This window comes from Gambusia affinis, linkage group LG06, assembly GCF_019740435.1.
Source record: "Gambusia affinis linkage group LG06, SWU_Gaff_1.0, whole genome shotgun sequence".
NCBI classification, from domain to species: domain Eukaryota; kingdom Metazoa; phylum Chordata; class Actinopteri; order Cyprinodontiformes; family Poeciliidae; genus Gambusia; species Gambusia affinis.
This window is the reverse complement of record NC_057873.1, coordinates 20,744,690-20,767,798: the sequence shown is the minus strand read 5'-3', so window position 1 is coordinate 20,767,798 and position 23,109 is coordinate 20,744,690. Positions and strand designations below refer to the sequence as shown.

At 38.2% G+C, this 23,109-nt stretch overlaps 1 protein-coding gene across 1 annotated transcript in view; it reads right to left on the bottom strand.

The window, feature by feature from the left end:
- si:ch211-286b4.4 overlaps positions 1–23,109 on the bottom strand; it is a 65,569-nt gene that overhangs the window by 3,056 nt on the left and 39,404 nt on the right. Inside the window, exons 64-97 of the mRNA XM_044120598.1 lie at positions 22,533–22,735; positions 21,492–21,712; positions 21,225–21,371; positions 20,954–21,118; positions 19,847–19,998; positions 19,516–19,684; positions 19,334–19,442; positions 18,860–18,996; positions 18,640–18,765; positions 16,886–17,065; positions 15,467–15,691; positions 15,257–15,383; positions 14,894–15,093; positions 14,592–14,804; positions 13,916–14,061; positions 13,564–13,691; positions 13,266–13,410; positions 11,596–11,728; positions 10,940–11,095; positions 10,707–10,833; positions 10,406–10,617; positions 10,163–10,325; positions 8,323–8,411; positions 7,162–7,322; positions 6,956–7,070; positions 5,016–5,209; positions 4,883–4,931; positions 4,636–4,782; positions 2,949–3,284; positions 2,711–2,808; positions 2,518–2,624; positions 2,359–2,432; positions 763–791; positions 544–672 (exon numbers count right to left, since the gene is read on the bottom strand). Of these exons, the coding sequence (XP_043976533.1) occupies positions 544–672; positions 763–791; positions 2,359–2,432; positions 2,518–2,624; positions 2,711–2,808; positions 2,949–3,284; positions 4,636–4,782; positions 4,883–4,931; positions 5,016–5,209; positions 6,956–7,070; positions 7,162–7,322; positions 8,323–8,411; positions 10,163–10,325; positions 10,406–10,617; positions 10,707–10,833; positions 10,940–11,095; positions 11,596–11,728; positions 13,266–13,410; positions 13,564–13,691; positions 13,916–14,061; positions 14,592–14,804; positions 14,894–15,093; positions 15,257–15,383; positions 15,467–15,691; positions 16,886–17,065; positions 18,640–18,765; positions 18,860–18,996; positions 19,334–19,442; positions 19,516–19,684; positions 19,847–19,998; positions 20,954–21,118; positions 21,225–21,371; positions 21,492–21,712; positions 22,533–22,735 (5,112 nt within the window). The remainder of the gene's footprint in view (positions 1–543; positions 673–762; positions 792–2,358; positions 2,433–2,517; positions 2,625–2,710; positions 2,809–2,948; positions 3,285–4,635; positions 4,783–4,882; positions 4,932–5,015; positions 5,210–6,955; positions 7,071–7,161; positions 7,323–8,322; positions 8,412–10,162; positions 10,326–10,405; positions 10,618–10,706; positions 10,834–10,939; positions 11,096–11,595; positions 11,729–13,265; positions 13,411–13,563; positions 13,692–13,915; positions 14,062–14,591; positions 14,805–14,893; positions 15,094–15,256; positions 15,384–15,466; positions 15,692–16,885; positions 17,066–18,639; positions 18,766–18,859; positions 18,997–19,333; positions 19,443–19,515; positions 19,685–19,846; positions 19,999–20,953; positions 21,119–21,224; positions 21,372–21,491; positions 21,713–22,532; positions 22,736–23,109) is intronic.

Below are 23,109 nucleotides of genomic sequence, written 5' to 3'. Positions count from 1 at the left end.
GCAGAAATTAGAGCTCAGGTTGTAGAACCTGCTGACAGTAGGGATGGGTGATTACTGTACACTTATCGTAAATTGTTCTTTTAATCTTCTCGAGAATTTTTATTTAATATGACAATAACAAACTCCAAATCCCCAAAACTAAAAACATTGTTGGGACTATTATTTCAGTTTTTTTTTTTTTTTTTTCACTGTTAGATCTATAAAAGCAAAACAAATATTTAAATACAGTGATCATGAGCTGCTTAGGGATAAAACAGCGCTACAATATGACTGGTATCCAGAAGTAGCCTTTTCTATAACAAAAGTTTATTAAAAGGTGGTTTGTGACTGTAAAGATAAACCACTGAAAAGGTTCAGGGAATTTAAACAATTTTGGCTGAATGAAATAAAAAAAACCAAAAACAAATCTGACAAAAACTTCAAAACAAACACACAGGAAATAAGAGAGAAATAAATTACTTATGCATCATTCAATTTAAACAATAATGTACAAATCATATATATTTTTAGGATTTTAAATATGTAACCAATCATTCTAATTACCGCTTTTTCTGCAGCACAGTTCTCTCCCTCCTTTAACATTGTGCTTATTTGAGATCTCCTCTGCATCTGCATGCTTAGCTGCAGGAAAGATTCACTCATGCGGTCAATTTCTTCCTCTACACTTGACATCTGGGGAAAAAGGATCATGTTATGCAAGGCATAAAGGAAATTATCTTAGCTTATTTTCTTCTAACCATTTATGCCATGTAGCTTCATTACCTGCACCGGTGTCCCATTTGGTGGCAAACCTGAGGAAATTAAACCATACATTTAAAATTATATTTAAAAAAAGAGAAAATAATGACGTAAGCAATTAATAAACTGAGTAAATGTAGTTGCTTTTCTAACACAATAGCCCCTGTGTGCACTCCTTCAGCACTCACTGGTACTGGGATATTGGATCATTTCTCATAAACAAAAGCTCTCTAAACTCATTAGGGAGGCAATAATTGACTTTCTCTCCAGACCCCACAATTGTTTAATGATATTTATAGCTTGTGGAAGTGGAGATATTAGAAAAAGAGAGTCTGATACGACAAATGGATTCATCCATTTATCTATGAGATGCATTATTCCAGCAGATTAATGGGACTTAATTGTTTCACTATCTGGACCCAAAATAGATTATGTTCTGAAGATCTCACCAGAAGAGAAAGTTTCTATTGACCATTCAAAGTGTAGTTTTTCCAAGTAGACTTAAGGATGGTGTGTTTCTTTTTTTTTTTTTTTTTTTTTTTTTTTTGTAGAGACTGCTGAAGACAAATGGAAAAATGAAAAACTGAAATTCATGACACAATTTTATTGCTTTTATTTAAAGTAACAAAGCATTGCTTATTCATAGTGTTGTAATTATAAAAAACCCTCACTGATTTCCACTGTTAAAATTTCCTCTCTCTACATTTTGGTTTCTTTATACTTAGCAAATGCACAAGAAACACATCATTTACACACAGTTGGTAACGGCAGCGTTGGTGTGTTCCCATAAAGTCATGGGTTTGAATACAGGCTTTATTGTGCAGAGCTAGCTTTTGAATGAGCACGCATGCCTAGGTTCTCTCTGGCATGGATTAGTCATTACTAGTTAGTAGTAATTACTAATGAATTACTATTCATTACTAGTTGACATTACTAATGAGTGCAGAGCTCTGAAGGATTAATCAGGTATAAAAATGCAGTTTTATGAAATAATCAATAATGTTATTTACTTTATAAGTAGTGTCATCTTAATGACTTAAGACATATTTCATATTTCGTACCACTAAATTCATTAATTAGTTTTAGACACACAAACCTAAAGAGGCAGAGCTAATTTCTCAGAGCTAGCATCAGGGGGATGTTTATTGTCACACTAGTTGTGTGCTCATCTTTATTTGAATGGAGCCATTTGAGAGCAACTCAGCAAAAGTTTTGTAGTTTTTTTTTCTGCTCTGTTAAGCTCATGCTCTGTTAAGCTCATGCTCTATTAAGCTCATGCTCTATTTGCTGAGCTTTACAAAGTCTATGATTAGGTTTACCTTTTCTTATTACAGCGATGGATAAAAAAATGCAGACCGCAGATGGTCTGTGTTGTGGATTTTTAAACTATAATCCCTATTCTGAATTTGACTGAACTGTTAATAGCCTTAATATGTATAATTATTATGGCAGATATGATAGAATGTAGAGAGACAAATGTTTGAAAATTGTAAATGTTCTACTTTCAAAGTCTTTTGCGAGTTCTTTGCGTGCCTCATATTGCACTTGTTTTTTCTAAAGTGTAAAGAAAACAATAAGCCTACAAAATAACTTGAACTTGAACATTAAAAGCTGCCATACCTGTATTTGGAGTTGATCTTTGTTTGAGGTTGCAGATAAGATCTTCCAGTTTAAAATACTTATATTTCTCAAGTCTAAAGTAGAAGAAGATGAGAAAAGTTACTTATAATAAATGCATCCAACATTCTCTGCTGTAATTTTTTGTTTTTTCCCACCAACCTTCTGGCTAATAGGGGCTCAGTGAAGCGTGCTTCAGAGGGAGCTCTGATATTGAGAAATTGCTCCACTAATTCCCCATGCCGCCCACCTAATGCATCAAAATTAGGCTGAAAAAAGAAGCAATAAAAAGTTATCAGCCTACATTTCGAACTGTGTGAGGATGATGAGTGAGCTTCAGATTGCTCTCACACACTTCTGCTGGGCTCCATTTGAAAGAAAGGTTGAACAGCTGAAGGCTTACAACTGAAATGGCTTCATGCAAAGCTTGCAGAAACCTCTGGGGTTTGGATCCTGGATAAAAAAAAACCAACAACAACACAAATTAATCTTTTTGCTGCCGAAAAAGATTACTTACTTACTGCTCAAAGATGATTGCCCAGCCTATAATGTTATGCATGACATTCAGGATTCTTTTTTACTTTTTTTATTACCTACTGCTATGTGGGCCATGGACAGCAGAATGACAGCAATAAAGTGTCCCACATGCTGAAGCTTTGCCTCCGACAGATAAATGATTTGATTGGTTGGATCAAAATAGAAGTCCCCAGTGAAATACGCCAGGGGATTCTCATTAGAGGAAGATGAGCAAAAGGGAACCGACTTTGCCAGCAAAAGAAGCACAGAGGGAAACATGGGGGAATCTGCAAGCCACTGCACCACGTGACAACCAAAAAGGTAAACAGCCGAATGCTGTGGAGACAGGCTGTCCAGTGCAGTTGGAATTAGACGTTCGTTGTGGTTCTCTTGGACTGAAGTCCCCGTTTCTGCTAAAACAGAGAAATGGTGAATCAGGAGTTGATGCATCGGAATTTATGATACGTTACCCATCTTTTGTTACATGCCAGCCACAAACTTGCAGTAAATACATTTCATCAGGTTCAGTAAAAGTAGTACATCATTTTCACATGGAAGGAAAATGACTTGTGGGTTTCTTATTTTTAAAAACTTCATTCCAAATAATCTAATTGGCATTCATTTGTAATTCAACTCTTCCCTGAAACAACCACCAACGGCCTTCAGAATAGTAAATGGCCTGTACTTGCATAGTGTTTTAAAACCTGGCTCCTGTAGGCAGACCAACAGGAGCAAGGCTGCCATACAATCAGCACCACTGAGCGCTCTGACCACCAGCAGCAGGCAAGGTGGATGAACTGCCTTGCCCAAGGATGAACGACCTCCAGAGTTGTCATCTCCCCAGAAGGAACATATAGCAAACAGGGTCCTATATAATTTCATCTCAGTGAAAGTATAACATGAAAACATATTCTGTGAGGGTCTCAGAGGTTTGGTGGGGAACATTAGTGAATAAACACTATCACAAAGACTAGTGGTGTCAGGGAGAACTTTGTGGTGAACTTTAGTGATACTGTCAGAAAAGCCAACAGGAGAGTCATGGTAACTCAGATGGAAGAATTTGTCAACAGGACAACTTTTATTGTGAAAATCTCAGGTTTAAGGAAGAGGCAAAAAGAAAGTGATGTTTTTAAAAAAGCCATGTGAAGTCCTGTTTTGTCAATTTTCATAAGCCAATGTGTAAAACATAGTCTGTGGACAAAAACTTAATTCTGATTGCACAAATCATCCCCATTCTGAAGTGGAGTAATGGTATCTTCTTGTTGTGGTGATGCTTTTCAACAACAGGAATATAGAAACTGTTTGGAGTTGGGGAAAGATAGATGGAGCTAAATGCAGGGCAGCTTTGAAAGAAAACTTGTTAGGGGAAGGAAAAGTCTTAAGTCCAAAATCGGCTCCCAAAATACAAGTACAATGAAATGGTTTAGACTTAAGGATATTCATGTGCTAGAGTTGATGTTTACATTAATTTCCAAGACATTCTTCCTGATTTTTACCTATTTTGGAAGTAATAATGGGGACAAGATTCATTCGGTAGATTTGCAAAGCAAGAGAACATGTAACCTTAAAGATTTGCATCTATAAATACAGAAAGTGGTCCTACAAAGTTGAAACTCTGCCATTTTCTTTCTATTTAATCAACCAATGCACTATTTTGCATTGGTTGATTAAATAAAAGTACTAACTGATAAGAATGTGAAGTTTTTTTGCTTTTGCAAGACACTGTATGTAGTTCATTGTGAAAAGACGGTTGTGTTTTTCCACCTTTATGGGAATGCTGCTGTGACTCATCTGTGGTAAGCTGTTGTAAAGACTCCTGAATCTCCTGCAGAGTTTTGAACAAAGGAGATACGGTGACCAATTTGGATAGATTGTCTTCACTGAAACAAGGAGCAGCTGTCTGTGCGCAGTCTGGAGAACAGAGAAACGGCATCTTAGCGCAAGTACTATTTTATCCTGCTTTATTTAACAGAGAAAAGAAAACTCAATTTTTTAAAGACTTGTTTCTGACCTGTCTCGTGAGAAACAGCTTCTCCTTTATTCATAGACATCGATGAGCACTGGGTAGAAGCAAACAAAAAGGGGATACAGTTTTTACATTCTCAACATATGTTTGAAGCAATTGGCAAATGTTTCTATATTACCTGTGTAAAACATATATTGGTGTTACCAGGTTGCATATATCCAACCTGAGCATCGGGGTCTCTTGAACCGTGACAATATGGAAGACCACACAGATCCTGGGTCTGCCAAGCTTCTGCTGTTAGCTTGCATATAATAGCTTCGACTGATCTAAGAACAGCTCCCAGTAAAGACACAGCTTGGCTGGTGGAAAAGTCTGCTTTCATGAAAATATACAGAACATACAAAATAAAATTACTAACATTTAAAAATAGTTTAAATGCAAAGGGAGATTGTTTTTTACAGCAGTGTTAAAAAAAAAATCATATTCTCAATTTGAACAACAGAACCTTAACCTAGACAAAAATCTGAATGAACTTATAAACATTGCAAACAAAAATATGGCTAAATGAATGCACTGGTGCTGAAGAATAACATCTAAAAGATTATTAGCATTAAAGCAACAAATGAAAAGCAATCTCATAAAAACTACTGTTGTCATTTTTACAATGCAATGTTATGTTGATTTTATGTTATTTCAATCACATGAAATCAATCCTCTCTGTGAATATTTGATAAAGGAAAAATAGTGATTTTTTTTACATATACTGGATCCTCTCTCCATCTGTCCATATCCAATATATAATATAATATAATATAATTATGATCATCAAGGTAATCAGAGAAACAATTAAACTTGTTTTGTATGTAATGAAAGACTAGAGGAGAAGGCTGGATTGTATTTTTTAGAAACCAGTGATGAGGACAATTTTGATTAATTTTTACTCTGCTTTGCTGCAGCATTTGTTTTTACTAGAGTTGTCTAATTATAATAAGCTCCTCCCAATTTTGGACAAGCATTCATTACTTTACTAATAAGAGCATTTTATTCAATTTATTATTCATGATTTATCCTAAAGATTTGAAAATTTGACGTGTTAAGCTCAGCATTTTATTAATATTCTCTGTAAAAACATCAGTAGGCCGGCTGCTTGATCATGATGATGCCGACGCACCACATACATTTATGATCATAGTTTTAAATACACCTATAGTTAGAATAAACTATGGGTGGGCTGATAAAACAACTTAGATTATTAGTATTATTAAGTTAAGTGTGCTTAAGTTTGAATTTACACCAAACTGTCCAAGTTGTAAGCATTTAGTTGTTGAGTTGAAATGTACTAAAAAAAAATGTGGAAGTTCTCAATTTTTTTTGATATTACTATCCACTGACCAGAACCACTGGTACACACACAGACCTGGCATAATGTTGCCAACTGAGTCTAAAAAATAGACTCAATATGAGCAGCATTTTGAATATCACAGAGCATACATATGTTTAGTTCTTTTTATTTTCTATTGAATTTAGCAAACAGACTAATATGTTTTTTGATCTTCAGGTTTCCAGACCTCAGACACAGGCACAGACTGTTAACTGAGCAATTAGAGTAAGGCAGAAGGGACTGCAGTGATTACACACAACAGATGGTCGAATGCTGTGATGTGCTGCGGTGAAGCTTCCAGTAACCTCAAAACTGCACTGAAGTGTTCTTCATATTTTATACAGAGAGACTGCCCATGTTTTCAGAGCAGCACCCAGAACTGCAGTAAGAGACATCAGCAAACAATCTGTCCATCTGTTCGTCCATCCCTTCACCCAATATTGAATGAAATTACAAAACACTAATAATTTAACAAGATTTCATTTATTTTTTTTCCTTATTATTTCAACATAGATTTTCCAGAAGCTTCCTCAGAAGACTGACATAATGGGAATAATAACTATAATTTCTAGTTGCAGCTTCTATTTTGTTATTAATGGGTCCATTTATTTTATGAATAGCTAAGTACATAATTTATCTTTCTTTGACCATAACATTACATTGTGTTTTTAAAAAGAGTTATATTTTTTTGATTTATGTAGCTTAACTAATTATTTAATACGTGCATTTATTCTCACCTTGGTTGTCTCCCTCTCCGATGTGAGTGTGTGATAACACATCCTTCCTCACATTATGGACTAGAATCTCTTTAAGGAGACTCAGTTTTTTACTATCCATATTTTCAAACACATCCTGAAACAAAATGTAAAATTTTCTTCATTCCGCCAATATATTTTGAGTGCAAGGCCACCTATTTGCTAAAAACAAAAATAAGCCACTAAACCTTGAGTGATTCAGCCTGCTGGCATATACTCCTATAAAATTCCTGCATGTCTTTGCGATGTCTGGCCAGCTGGGCGGCGATGTGGAGGTTCTGGTCCTCTAGTTTGTCATAAAGAGTCTTCACATTAAACTCCTCCAGATCCAGGCAACCTGACACATTTCCTAAATGAGAGAATTAATCATAAGTAATTGTGAAATGATCTTCGTGCTGTATCGGCTGTATCTTGAAGTAAAAACGTTGCTTAATTTGACCACATGTCGATTCACTGGGCTCTCTCTCTCGCTCTCTCCTTATATAAATGATATAAGCACAAGTCATTACAGTCTAACATTAGCCATTATTTTCTTTATTATCTATCTAATTCAGAATAGGCTGCTAACTAGGCGCTATCATGGATGATGATCTCATTATAACCATCCTATGAAGCTGAATGAATAATGCAATACGCACTGAGTAACATTAGGGTCAGCACCATTATCAGTCAGCAGAGCATAATAGCAAATGATTACACATGCAGGGAACAAACACTAAAGGAAAAGTTAGAATAAAAAGTTAGTGAAGTGTTTCCAACGACCCTTAATTGAAATAGAAATTAATCAAAATAACTAATTTTTCTTTTTGTTTGATAATCCTCCCCAGACCCTTGCCTTAAAGACTAAAATATTTTCTTAAAAGATATTTTAATCCTCAAGAGTGCAATAGGTAACTTTTTAATTAAAATCTTCTTTTTCATAATAAGTAAAACTATCACTTTGTTCTGACAGTGTAATATGAGACAGATGATCTGTGGGGGAAGAAAATCAAGCTCCTCTGTCTCCTCCCTGATGTCCTACTGCCATCTGCAGAAATACACCGGCTCCTGGTGAGAAACAGCCAATCAGAGCCAGGAGTAGGGTTTTAACGAACCAATCACGCTGTATGTGGCGCTCTCACCCTCCCCCTTGTTCTCTGCATCATTACAGCTCTTTCCCCACAGTGGAGTCTGGTGTGAACATGCAAGCTAGTAAGCATCCATCTCATACTACACTGTTATGACATTGTGGCAGTTTTAGCAAATATGTACAAACAAGTTTTTATTAAGCTTACTTACTGTAGCTTTAAAGAAAGATTAAGGAAATAATAGTTTTGTATGAAAAAGGTTTCAGTACAAACAGAGCTTACCTCCCTTTATGACTGCAGATTCCTCAGCTTCTGCTCCCTCACCTACACCTCGACTGGCAAGAACGCCGCCTTGACTCTGGACAGTTATACTAAAACACATGAATGAAGGAAAGATTTCTGAAAATCTCTAAATCTCACATGTTTTCACAAGATGTTTTGATAAAGGAGTATCTGACTACAGGCGCACCAATTGCAGTTCTCTATCCGATCACAATCTTTAAAGCTTCACCGGCCAATACCAGTTTTGTTAGATGCAGAAGTTTTTTTGTCTGAATTTTTTTTTAAAGCTAGTAACAAAATCTCGAACTTAATCAATAGTGGGATTAAAATGGTTCTTCTTATAAGCTCATTGAGAAGCTGATTTTATTTTCCAGAATATATGGAGTAAAGTCAGAAGAAAGGAAGGTAGGAAGGAAGTAAGGAAGGAAAGTCTGTAGCTAACTATAAGTGTCTTATTTTCTGAGTTTAATTTCTTGGGCTATCAGCAGAAAAATGCTTGAAAAACAATAGTGCTAAGTAACAACTGTGTACAAGTTTATCTTTTAGTATGTAATTACCATAACCACTCTTGTATGAAATGTACTGAAAAACATTGTGCATAGAAATGCTAAACAGATCAGTCTACTTTAAACCTGTTACCGGTAATCAATTTCTATTTTATGCATGCACAGAGCATGTTGCAAGCTCATTAATATGCTAGTGACACTGTGATAAGCTTGCTTACACTAAGAAGATTCAGCCCATTCAGAGGCAGTTATCACAACATAATCAGCCAGAGAGGCACAGACATAATTGTGTTTCTTGGCAAGAAAAAAATCCTAGATCACAGGTGTCCTTAAGGTCGCGTGTCCTGGCAGTTTTACACATGTCTCTGTTTCAACACGGCTGATTCAAATGGGGCAGCTAGTTCCTCTGCAGGTAATGGTGCAGAACCCTGCTTATAAACCATCATTTAATTAATGTGTGTTGTACCAGAAAAGGAACTAAAACATGCAGGATAACGGCCCTTCAGGACTGATTTTGGACACCACAGGGTTAAAATCCCTCTATCTCACTCTACCTGATAAAATGACTCAATTCCCAGAGGTTTCTAACCTCCATTTTAATTTACATATTATCTTAATAGTATAACCAGAGGCTTATAAGTGAAGAATGTTGGCCTTATCCATAATCTGGAACCAACAACAAAAAGAAACACAAACTGAATGGTGGTTAATACACAATGAGCAGGGATTGTACAGAACATTATAATTAAAAAGAATTAATTCTGTATTTGGTATTAGTTAGTAAGAGGGAAAAACAAAATGCTAATAGACATGAGTGTCCAATTTTAAGTAAACAGAAAACTGACTGTGTGGGATTATTAACATAGCACCATGTTAAGAATTATTTCTTAACATGGTACAATATATTATTGATGCAGTAGAATAAATATCTCGTGTGAATAAAAAGAAAATAAAACAGCTGCAATAAGAAAATTTGTGTTATATAAAAGTAAGCAGTAATTATTTTTTTATAATGTTATAAAACTGTTTTAATTTGCAACATGTTATAACAAAAGGCTTTTGCTTCAGCCTTGTTTCTTTACCTTAAGCCAAAACATTTGTATGTAAATATGTGCATAAATGTGTCTCTGAGTGTAAATTGTCAATTATTTCTGTTTTTTTTTTTTTCTCTGTACTCTGGTAGCCAAGCAACAAATTTTGTTGCCAGGTCCACTGTTGTGTCTTTGTGCAATGACAATAAACATATCCATAATGTAGTTTAAAAGCAGTTTTTAAAAAGTAGTGTGAAAAAGCTGCCTGAGTAGTACTCGGGCGTATCTGTAATCCAAACACACCTTTCTCTACTGCAAACACACTCAGCTGGGCAAAAAGGCTCTCCAAGGCTGCGCCACTTTGGTCTTATCTTCCAGTGGGGAACCAGTTTCGCTTTGCTGGGTCGCAGAACCAGCACAGTTGTGGTCAGGACTACAACTAGGACCAACAGCAGACTCAGGATCCCTGCACACAGCCAGTGCTTAATAATCCCGTACCACTTACTCAATGAAGTCAATCATTAAAAATAAATTAAAACAGCTTGCCAACAATGAGTCCCCAGTCAGGCAGAAGGTTGAGGCGGTGATTTTTTACAATCCCATATTTGACCAGGTGTGTTGGAGTCATGGGTTGAAACGCGGCAGCCCTGGTGTCACATTCTGTCCCCTCCCTACTGACCACCACAACAATACTCCACTCGGGGACAACACTGTCCACAAACACGTACTTTCCTGCTTCTGAAAAAACATGGGCAAACCTGAGAGGGAGGAGAAAAGATTTTTTTAAAAACCACTGTTTGCAAAATGTCATTTGAAAGCGTTAGAAACTGTGTGGACTCGACTCTACATAGAAGAGTTGAATTTTGTTTGCTTCATGAGGATCTGCAGATGTCTGAAGGCTCCAAAGTCCCAGCTTGGGTTACTGTTAAACAGGTGGTCCTTCTGGTACACTGGGAAGTGGCTTAGAGGGCGATCTAAAGATTTAAATAAAGTTAAAATATCATTGGTATAGCTAAAATAAACATATTTAATCTCACCATTATGACAAATGATTGTTAAAGTAAATAAAATACAATATACCAGTGTGGTTGATGGTAAGATGAAAAACGAGCATGTCACCCAAGGAAAGGCAGGCGATAGGATTCGGGATCCGAGGAAGGGCATCGGCCTTATTCTCTTCATCTTCAGTATCTCTCCTCTTTCTTGCTCTTGTATTTATATCAATATCAATTGGTTCTAAAAAGGAAACACTTCATGAATATGACAAACTTTGAACTGATCTTGTTTTTTTTTGAGAAATATTCAAGCAGATCAATAACTTCAATGTTTACAAAAACAGAATTTGAGAGGAGCTAAATTATATCAACAAATAAATCTTAATTTATACTTACAATTTGTACATAGATTCCCACTGAGAATTAAATTTAGAGTGAAATAGAAGAATCCTTTCTTTTTAGGGAATTTGCAAGAAAGTATTATTTGAAATTCCACATTACAAATATTGGAGATGGTCTATTTATGTATTTGAATCTGTAAGTATAATGTTGACCATTACTGGATAAAGGAATATCAGCAATAAATTATGCATACTCTTTTTACAAATTCACTTACGTTGCATGTTATTCCATCAAACCAGCCTGGAAAATTAGTTGTTGAAATATATCACAAAATGCCTAAGACTAATTATGACATTTATGCTGATGACTAGTGTATGTAAACTTCTAACCAGGGCTTACCTGAAAGGAAAAGATTGACAAGCTCTCTTTGGAGGGGAATCCAACCAAAGAGTCCTTCAGAGGTAAACTGCACTAAGTGTACTCTTCCAGATGTCTGTGCGTGGATATCAGGACCCAAAACATTTTCTATTTTCTGAAAGTAGAAAACAAAAAAAAAACAACTGCACAAGAGTGGCACTGCAACACGTTGTCATAGTATTAGTGAAATAATTTTATAAATATGTTTTTTAGGGGGGAAAAAAGATCATTTAATTGTATTCTTTCTGATTACTCAGTTGTAAGCCTGCACCTTTAACTATATTTCTAAAAAACTGTATTTGCATTACTGTACTGCTATTAAAAACTATTTTATCAGTGTGTATAAGAATATGTGTGAGAAGCAGTATCATCACCTTTCTCCTCACTGTACTACAATACTATATTTTTACCAGTGCTATGAGAAGAAAAATATTTAATCAATTTTGTTGATCAAATATGTACATTTGAAAGTTACCTGAATGTTTGCTGTGACGCTTTGTAAAGTAATCTCACCATATTTAATGTTGAGACTACATCCAATGGCAACTTAAGTTTGGTTGACAGTGTTGCCAGATTTTATTTTGAAAATGGTTCTACGTGGAAAAACAGCTTGGGGCTTGTCTGCAGTAATGCAGGCGGTCCTCTGATCTGTCATGGTGAAAACCTCTATCGTCCCAAACCTCACCTATGGCTATGGATCATGACTGAAAGAAAAATATCTCAGATGCAAGTGGCTAAAAATAACTTTTTCTGGGTGGCTAAGCTTAGCTTCAGCTGAGGAGAATAGTCATCCAGAGGAAGAACGTAGAGATCATTTCATCTTTCCCAATGAAAAAATTCATCTGATGAGGTTGGGACATCTCATCAAGAAGCCTCCTGGGCACCTTCATCTGGAGATTTTCAGAGCTACGACATGTTGACGGTCAAAAGATTTTATTGAAATGTTTCTTCTAACAACTTTACTTGTTTAAAGGAGGTATTATGTATTTTCCAGGTACATGGGGCCATTTTCCAGCAATCAAGTAACTATGTCACCTGCAGTTGTTATAAAAAGGCTGACAATCAAAATTAATTCACCTTATTGCTTCTTGTGACAATATTTTTTTTCTCAGTTGTGCATTTGGATCCACATACTGAATCATAACCTCTGACAGTAATACAAAACCTTCTCTATAAGCCTAAAAAGCGCTAGATTTACTTTGTAAAAAAAATATGTGGACAGTTATACATGTTGAGACATCTAGTACAGATCAGTCTGAGAAACTATTTTGTGCACAAACAGTTTTCCCTTTTCTTTTTGTCAAAAAGAAATGATTATTCATAACTTCTCCAGATACAATCAAATAAAAAATGTCTGAAACTGCAAGTTATTTAATCCGGTAAGTGATAAGTTGGGACTAATACTTCTTGTGCAGAGCTTTCCAAAAAAAATTCTTATTCCAAGCAAACAATGCGGTCTGAAAAATTACCCGGCTCTATCATTACAATCCTGATAATGCATTGTGTCTATTTTTATCTCCCAGTAGCAGCTTTCACATATCCTTCTCAGTTATTTGCACATGTGGGATAACAAATTTATGCATGGTAAATAACTGGATTGGATGAGATGATTTTCTGTGCTTTTAAGGTGGAGCTGATCAGCTTTCTCTCACCCTTGCCCAGACCCCGCTGTTTCTTTCTCTAAGGCTGAGCTGCAAGTCGCCGTCCTGCGTGAGCTCGGCAGACAGCTGAGGCAGCCTGAAGAGGCAAGAAGTATTGCAAATCTCCTCTGCGGACACATATCGCTCACACCGACAGCTGGGACAGGCACAGATAAGACAGGAGACAGGGAAATATCAGACACATCAAGATGAAAATTTCAAACTTGGCCGTCATGGACTGGAGTAGGTTTTGCATGGCAAACTAAATCAGTACTAAATCAGAAAAAATATATAAAATAATAAGACTCACATGCCCATCTCCACATCCAGGATTCCTCCATGAGATCCACAGGTGATATTACAGGAGTGGAGTGAGGGTAAGACACACTCTCTGGAGGCTGCTACTCGTATTTCTCCTGTGCTGCACCGTCTGCTCACCTAAAAACACACACACAAAAAAAATCAGAGACACTAACATCTGAGTTGGCTTCAAACACAAGCATGTTGCTATTGGTTGCACCACTTCTGTTTGGATCCTTAGAAAACAATACATAAATTTAAACACAAATATCGGCCTTAATGCAAGTATTCTGGTCAACGCTATATTCTGTAAGCTTTATAAGATATTCAGCATAAACTATGTAGTATATAATTTTACTGGCCTCAGGCTGGCAGTCAAGTTCACTGTCAGAAGTAGAACTTTTAAAGTCCAGCTCATTGTAGTAGATGAAACCAGTTCTGCACAGACACGATCCATCAGAATACTGGAAGGCCCGGTGCTTCCCAATGCAGGTACACGAGATGGAACCTAAAAATAATATTTTGAAAGAAGAAATACTGTAAAATCATAAAAATTCAACTTTTTCAATTTTAAAGAAATAACTCCTTTCATTACATAAAGTACAGATAGCGTATTTTGAAATCCGGCAAAAGCAGAATTTGCTTATTTTAACTGTTAATAAACTGTTGACCTAATGACAAAATTGTTTAAAGATGTACAGCAACTATTGCGTTTTGTGAATACATAAAGAAACTAAAAAACTAAAAAAAAAACTATGGTAATCTTGTTTACAATAGTTTCTTTCAGTTCAGATGCTAAAGTCTATAACACACTTGCTGAGACAACTTTGCCTGTCAGAGGAAAAACAAATTTCACTTCAGTTCACTTTTTTATATACATTTTACAATTGAACTTTGATTAAAAGTGTCTCAATTAAACAAGAAAAGTATTGTAGCCAATTTTAAAGTACTGTGTTTTTGTACAATGTGTCACAATAAAATTGAACGTAGGGAAAAAAGTAGATTAATATTATTTCTATATTTATTTTGTTAACAAACCAGGTGTTGAGAAGGAGGAGCTGCCACATGGAAAGCAAGCCTTCTGGGCAGGCAGGTGGTTAAAAGTGTTGTCTGGACAAGGTTGGCAGTCGTCCATGTTCTCTGCACGGGTACGGTTACCGAACGTGCCTGGTGGACAGGACTTCGGCTGGGCGTATCCCTTCCCACATACATGTCCATGAGGGCAGGGGTTAGTTTTGTAATCTTCTGTGCCTTTATGAAGATGGGCAACAACAAAAAAATAAAAATAAAAACCTGGAAATTCAAAGAATTATAATTTTATAATTACTTTGTTTTAGAACCTTGAGGACAGTAATATCCCGGTGGACATGTGAGGCACTGCAGACTCGGGGAAAGATATGGACGATAAGTGCCACCTTCACATAAGTTACAGCTGCTGCTGTGTGATCCCCTGAGAGCGCTCGTGCTGACAGGCATGGATCCTCCAAAACAGGATTTCATGGCAGAGCTGTTGGCAGGGCAGTAGTAGGGAAATGGACATCTGTGGGGTGACGCAAAACATGTATTTATAAAGCTTTCATCCAACACTTGTAGACTCAAATAAAGTCCATATTTCAACAACTTTTTTTTTTTTAAATCAAACTTACAGGGTGTTTTTGGGTCTGAACACACACTTTAATTTGATGGATTCTTCATGTACTCACAGTTGTTTAGAGGAATCATACGAATACGATCCCTCAGGACAAATATAACCTTTTGGACACACTTGAGGCTCAGCAGTCTGAGGTCCACAGAACGAGCCAGCTCTGCATAACTTCTCTGAAACTGCACCTGGAGTGCAGTCAAAAGCTCATTACAACACCAGGACCTCATCTGGATGTGTTTAGAAAGTCAGTATTTATGGACAAGCCTACCAACAGGACATTGATACGAGGCCCTGCAGGGGACTCCTTCCACGTTGGGCCTTCCTGTCACACGAGGATCTGGGCAGAAGGTTCCCCCTGCACACAATTCACACTGGCTGGGAGCAGCGGCTCCAGGAAGATGCCTCTTGGTCCCTGCTGGGCAGAGGATGGGGGGTCCAGTCCCACTGCACCAGAAGCCAGGTGGGCAGGGACTACTGGTGTACTCTGCAAGTCCTAAAGAAACCCAAACGTTAGAGAGAAGTTATAGGGAGGTAAATTAATCTCCACAATGGCCAGCCTGTAAATTTGTTTTAAATTTTGTAGGCTTTTTAACAAAGTAAGATTGTTTTCCTCCAAATTGGGATATTACATTCGTACTCATCTAGTTGTCTTACAATGACTGGCAAGTTTTTGTCACTGAAGTTTTCTATTCTTTTTGCAAGTTAAACCTTGTTCAATATGCAAAAGGCTTCAGACAGGCAGCCGTTAAAATTCGTTAATTTTCTATCAGGAGGGAAACCAACACCAGCATGAAAAGCAAAAATGGGAAAAAAAAAACAAAGAACAAAAACTGTTACAAACATGCAGTGCTGTGGGAACGTGTTTGCTGCCTTTGAGATTTCTTCATTCTTTTTTCCTGTCACACTTAATATGTTTTATGTGAAATTTGCACTTATTTATTTATTTTTTATTCCTGTCATCAACAGGAGCCTATTTTGAGGGGATGGCCACTGCAGCAGTTGCCTTGCTGTTGAATTTGAGGGAATTAAAAAAAACATTAAATGTAAGTGAAACCCCTCGAGGAAGGAATAAAATTGTAGCATCATCAACCTCACATATTCAACAGAACTTAAAATTAAGTAACATACTCCTCAGGGTTCAGACATATTAAAATTACTGTTTCAAACGTGAATATCTTTGCTTCTTGTTATTTAAAAAGGGAGGTTGTTTAAAACCAGTAGAGGAATGGGTAGGAAAACTATCTGCTGAGCATTATCCATTAGCTGAAATTACAATAGGGTTTAGTTTCAAGCCTCGAGGTTTTGTAAAAGGGATTAGAAAGAATTTTTTTTCTCTGAAACTCCACAACTCATTTATTTCTGTGGCCTCAAGTGACAAGTTTTAAATTCGGAGCTTCCCTTCGCATTGCATTTCCTTCACTCCTATCTCAGGCAGTGTCAGAGGCAAAAATGTTATAGTGAGTGAGCATATATATACACATATATAAAAATAACTGCAGAAAATTTGCTGTGAATGAATTTAAAACATAAAAATTGTAATTCAAGTCCACCAGATGAATGTACAACAAAGTGAGTTTCACGTTGTCACTCTTAATAGAACATAGAGGATATAAGTAAGGTAAATAAGAATAAAATGGTAACATGGATGTTTGATTAAAACTTTTGCCAAAGGGTCTTTACATGGTACCTGTGGTGTTGCAGTGTGAACCAGGAGGACAGGGCAGGCAGTCACCCTTGCTGCCCGCTCCTGGGGAAGCACGATAAGTAAATATGGGACACGGCCGGGGTCCGGTACCACCGCTGAAGTCACTGCCGGGCAGACCGTCACAGTAATGACCAGGCGGACACAGATGAACGGCTGGATCTCCTGCAAACAATGATCCCCCAGACAGTAATCAGCCAAAAATGCTTTCATGGTAGAACTGATGTTGCTGCTAAGTTTGAATGGTTCTGGTAAGACGTATGAAGTCCCTCTTACAGGCATAAAATCAATATTGCAAGCAGATGCAGTGCATTCAGCAAAATTAACCCTTCCCCTTGAATTTTTAAACCAGTTTAACTGGGATTGTATTGAATAGACCAACAGAAACTTACATGTATACATTTGTAAAGTGTGGTGAGCATTGTATCCCATATTCTGATATCTTAAAATGAGTTTCAACCAATTGCCTTCAAACAGTTAATAGAGTCCATCTGTGTGCAATGTTATTTTAGAATAATCAAAGACTGTCTGAAACAAACAGCATCATGAAGACAAAACATCACTGGGTCAGGAATAAAGTTGCGGTGAAGTTAAAGCATGTTTAGATGGTAAAACAACACCCTGAGAACTGTTCCATCCATCCATTTTCTGTTCACCCTTTGTCCCTAGTGGGGTCGGGAAGGTTGCTGGTTCCAATCTCCAGCTACGTTCCGGGCGAGAGGCGGGGTTCACCCTGGACAGGTCGCCAGTCTGTCGCAGGGCAACACAGAAACATACAGGACACACAACCATTCACACACACACTCACACCTAGGGAGAATTTAGAGAGACCAATTAACCTGACAGTCATGTTTTTGGACTGTGGGAGGAATCCGGAGAACCTGGAGAGAACCCACCATGCACAGGGAGAACATGCAAACTCCATGCAGAAAGACCCCAGACCGGGAATCGAACCCAGGACCTTCTTGCTGCAAGGCAACAGCTCTACCAACTGCACCACTGTGCAGCCCTGAGAACTAAAGCTAAAAATTGCTATTAGTCTGGCAACCGAAAGCTCCCCAACCTAATCTCACTGGCTAGGCTAGCAGCAATTAGTGAAGCATTCCAGAGACTCACAGCAACTAGAGATGCAATGAGTTTATAGCAGCATGTCTGTAGTTCTGAGATTCTGCCATCACTGTAGTTCTAAAGAGCAGCTCTGAGGGGAAGACTAAATTGTATGTCTATTTTGAGTCTAAATGACACTGTTTTGTGTCAGTTAGACTTTTGCTTTGGGTTGAATTTGGCCCGTTTTTTGTTAATTATGTCGCCACAGTTACTCGAAATGCCAACAAAAATAATAGCTCCCCTCATGGGATCGAGCCGCATGTTTTTATATATAGATAGAGTATTGTGAGGGGGCACGCAGTGGTACGAGCCGCATTAACGGCAGTAGGAAGCGGCAATAATGTTGAGGTATAGAATAATAGGTGCCTGCCATGCATTTCTATGGCAGGCCACAAATAAGACTAAGTTAACTTTTTTTTTTTTGCTTGTCCCAAACATTTCAGACATACCCCAAAAAAGTTTAATAAAACTCCAAGCTACACTTTTCAGATTTAATTTGCAAGCACGGTTTGTAAAGCATACAGCCATTTCATTTCACTTTAAATGTACACACTTCTTTCTGTTAGTCTAAAATCTCAGTAAATTCTGATTACATTTTTGACAACTTTTCTAGCATGCATGCCAACACTTACCAGGTTTGCACCAATACTGCGGAGGGCAGGGTAAGCAGTCCTTCAGACTCATTCCCCCTGCGAAGCTCCTGACTGTGTTTGCAGGACATAGCTGCACCTGCTCTGCACCTTCAGGGCAATAAAAACCTAAAGAAAAAAAGAAAAAGTTCCTTTTAAGACTCATAACTGGAAACTTCAAGAACCAAAAGAAACTGAGGAACATTTTATTGATGCATAATACCTGGTGGGCATGGGCCAGCACACTGCACACCCCACTGACAGTGGGTCGTGTTAGACACTGACCCCTGAGGGGTGAACTCTGCACTCCCAGAAATGCACAGATATCCTGCAGCACAAACACCTTGGATCTTACCAGCCCTATGAAAATATGACAAAATCAAACACACAAAATTATTCATAGGCACTAAAATATGCACTTAAATTAATAGGACTGCACTTAATACCACTGTTTTCTCACTCTGTAGTTTTCACCAGTTATAACAGAAGTGCATAACAAGTACAGCTAAATTTCTCAATATGATATAGCTTCCTGATGTCCACCTGTAAAGTGAAAGATGAAGTCAGAACTTGCCTTTCAGCATGTGTTGGTGCATGTAGGATGTAAATGTGGCAAATATGAGCAGAGTGTGGGTCTAAATATAGAGTGTGACAGTGAGACACGTGCAACTCATGGTGCAAGATGCTTCCTGAGTACCTGCAGAATGTCCCTGGAGGGCAAGGCAAGCACTCCTTCTCTTCCTGTAACCCAGTCTGGTTGGAATGGGTGTACGTCCCGTTAGGGCAGGGCTGCGGCACCATTGTCCCTAAAAAAACAGTCACAGTAGTAAAACAATTGTTACATACCTCCTGTTGGGAATAAAACTTTCCATATCGCACCTGCAGGGCAAAACGAGTGTGGAGGGCAGGGCCACGGGTCTCCCACCACAGCCTCCTCACAGAAGAATCCAGGTCGGCACGGGACGCAGTTCTCAGAGCCCGGGTTCGGTTGGTACTCTCCGGTAGGACAAGGCAAGGCCAATGCTGATCCCTCAGGACAGAAGTGGCCCTGGAATAAAAGGAATACAATAAGAGGCACATCCAAGGAGACGCATCCAATTTGGCAGGGCATTAATAATAAACGATGCAGCATGTGCAGCATATTCAGATCCAACGACATAAAAGAGGAAAATGAGGAAGCGTAAACTGAAGTGTACATAAATAAACATACCTTGGGACAGAGGAAGGCATATGGAGTAGTCGAGGAGAAGTCAAATGGACAATAAAAACCAGCAGAGCATGGACCACTGGGGGCAGCAAGGCCCTCAGAGGAGCAGTAGTGGCCAGCAGGACAGGCAGAGCAGCTTTCCATGGAAACACCTCCTACAGTCAGAAAAAGTCATCACATTTCCATTTTCTTTTTCATAATTTACTCTACAAAAGGATTTATTGTAGACAGTAACTTTAGTGGAATGTTAATAGGAAAGTTTGCAATCAGCCAATCTATCCATCTATTTAATCCGGGGTTGGGTCAAGGCAGCAGATTAAGCAGAGAGGCCCAGACTTCTCTCTGCCCAGCCACTTGGGCCAGCTCTTCCACGTGAATCCAAGACCTTCCCAGGCCAGCCAAGAAACAATCCCTCCAGCGTGTCCTGGGTCTTCCTCTAGGTCTTCCCCCAGTGGGACTTGCCCCAAACGTCTCAAAATTTTTAAACCACATTTCACTACAACAACAGCTGCGAGTCTTTTAGAGATACGGCTCAAACAGCTTTTCACATCCAGAGTCAAAATTCTTTGCAAAACAGCTCAAGCTCTGTTTCTTTGCAGGATTGATTTGACAACATTTGAAAAAGCTTCAATGCGTAAAATATGTTTAACTTTGAAAAGAATAATAGTATAAGAAATACTCTGAGCACATAGGACACTCTATTTGGGGTTTCTTACACAAGACATATTACAAAAAGAAGATGAGTACTTCAGCAAGTGAGAAACCCATAACAAGAATATATTATAAACAGGAACAACCAGTGACTGTGCATTGTGGAGGCGATATCTGTGATAAAAGCAAAGATATATAAACAGATTTCAAGAGGGTCAGTTTATTGGAAAATAGGAAAAATGGATTGATTATACAGTAGAAACAAAGTAAGATACCACTTTCACAATACGGACATTAAAAACTAACAATTGCCTAAGGATGTAAACATGCTGCTACTTTTCCATTGCAACTGTTCAAAGATAAGTTCAATAAGAAATAAGTAAAAAAGAAAAGAAAAAGTTCAGGGCAATAAATATTCTTGAAATTAATTTTAGATGGTGTTGTAATAAAGGCATGTACCAGTTGCATTGCGGATACTCCCGGCAGGACATGGGAGTGGGGTGAGAGACCCTGCTGGACAATAGTGTCCTACTGGACAGAGACCGTTCCTCAGGAAGGTTTCAGAGCTCTCGGGTGTTGGCACTGTGGCTCCACCTTGGCAAAAGTAGCCCTGCAAACATGGAGCTACACAAAACCCATCAACACTAACAGCTTGATGTCCTGTAGCAAGTCAAATCAAGACACTTTAGCATGGGTTTTAAATAAAATCAGCATATTAGTGTGTGTTTACCTTGCGGAGCAGAAGCTCCACGTAAGCTACAGTACACCCCAGATGGACACGGCAAGCAGGCAGAGAGCGAATGAGCTCCTGTTTGGTTATTGAAAGTTCCCACAGGGCATGCCTGAGGTGCCACTGTCCCAGCAGGACAAAAATGGCCTAAGAAAAGAAAGACTTATAAGCAGAGAAATAAGAGCTGGATGGCTGAAACATATTGCACCTGTACCCAAAGGAGTAAACCACAAGAATTCATACTGCTGATTCAAAATGAGTTTTTACCGGCCGGGCAGGTAGAGGGCTCTTGAGTAGCTGAAGAGGGACACATGGTTCCTCTCAGGCAGACCAAGCAGTGAGCTGCTCCGGGTCTAGGACTGTAAGTGCCAGCTTCACAGGGCACTTCGCTCGCTGAGCCAACAGGACAGCTGTAGCCAGCAGGGCAGGGGTAGCCATGGGAGCCGTCGGATGGAGAGGGACTGGAGCTTCCGCTCAAACAAACATATCTGTAGGCGTAAACAAAGAAAACAAACTTCATATGAAATAAAAAATTACTGGAAGCATCCATTAGTAAAGCCGAGTAGACTGTCGGCGGGAAAGTGTCCCTCCAGCGAAACACTTTTGGATGGGTGTCAGGCTATGCCAAGCACTTCAAATGATGATCATTGCAATTATTGGTTTGGCTACAATAAAACTCTCTGGCTGAGCATGTGGTCCTCAAAGAGTGAACACTTTATAAAAAAAAAGAAGGAGAAATTACAATTATCTGTCAAAAACCGACTGTATCAATTGAACTCGAGGAATATAATGAGGCTCACCGAGTAAGTTCAGAATGAAAGGAATGAGTGTTAGTGTTAAGAACTGACTGAAAAACAGCTTAAGCTTTCTAAATGCAAAATTATAATGAAACTCCCTCACCACAAGCATACTTAAAATATTGCTTTGACTCATTCATGCATGTTTGAGAAATCCTTGAATCTCCCACAGCAGCCTTCCAGGTGCCTTTCGGGCTGTACAATGCCCCACCGATTTACCCAAAGTTCCTCCTTGGAGCTTCAAGCCCCAGCTGAGCTCCACAACTATTTTTCTGCCAAGTGATTTTTTTGATAAATGCAACCCAGTGTGCTAAATGCTTATGACTTAACCTTACCAACCTTACATTTCAGGTTATCCAATAGTGCCAATGTGCGTTCCAATTTGTACGAGATTGTTTTAATGAAAAAAATTCTCAGATCTAAAAATACACAGCGCATACATGATGAAATTTAAATCTATGACATTTAAAACCAACTATTTTAAAATTTGAAAAAGGTCAGGAAGTTTTACCCAGCGCGACATGGCAAAGCATTGGAGAGATCGGACATTGCAGGACTGTCACAATATAATCCAGGAGGGCAGGGCGGACATTCTTCTGCAGCTTTTAGTCCTTGAGAAATGGCAAGAGAGCCAACAGGGCAAGGCAGAGGATGACCACTGCCAGATGGACAGTAGTGGCCAGATGGACAAAGATGGTGGTTGGTTGAATTATTCTGGAAGAAAATTTTAAAAATGTAAGCCAAGTTATTAATAACAGTGTAATTTTTCAATTTCTTAAGTTAAAAATTGACTTAAGATGAATCATTGTTATATTTCTAATGTACTCCAACATTAAATGTTGCCAGTGGATAAAATTTTAATAAATTTAACACATAGAGCAAGGTTCAGACAGCAGGCCTCAAGATCCAAAGATTTCTTTTGACCCTCTCTCCTATTTAATAAAATTTCTCTACAGCCATAAAATCTACTTTCCATAGGGGAAAAGATTAGCTTTGCACTTTAGCTTTTTTATTGTTTTGAACTTATTAAACTACATTTAATTTAGTCAAAATAACAAAATATGCCTCGATTGGCAGAGTGATGAGGG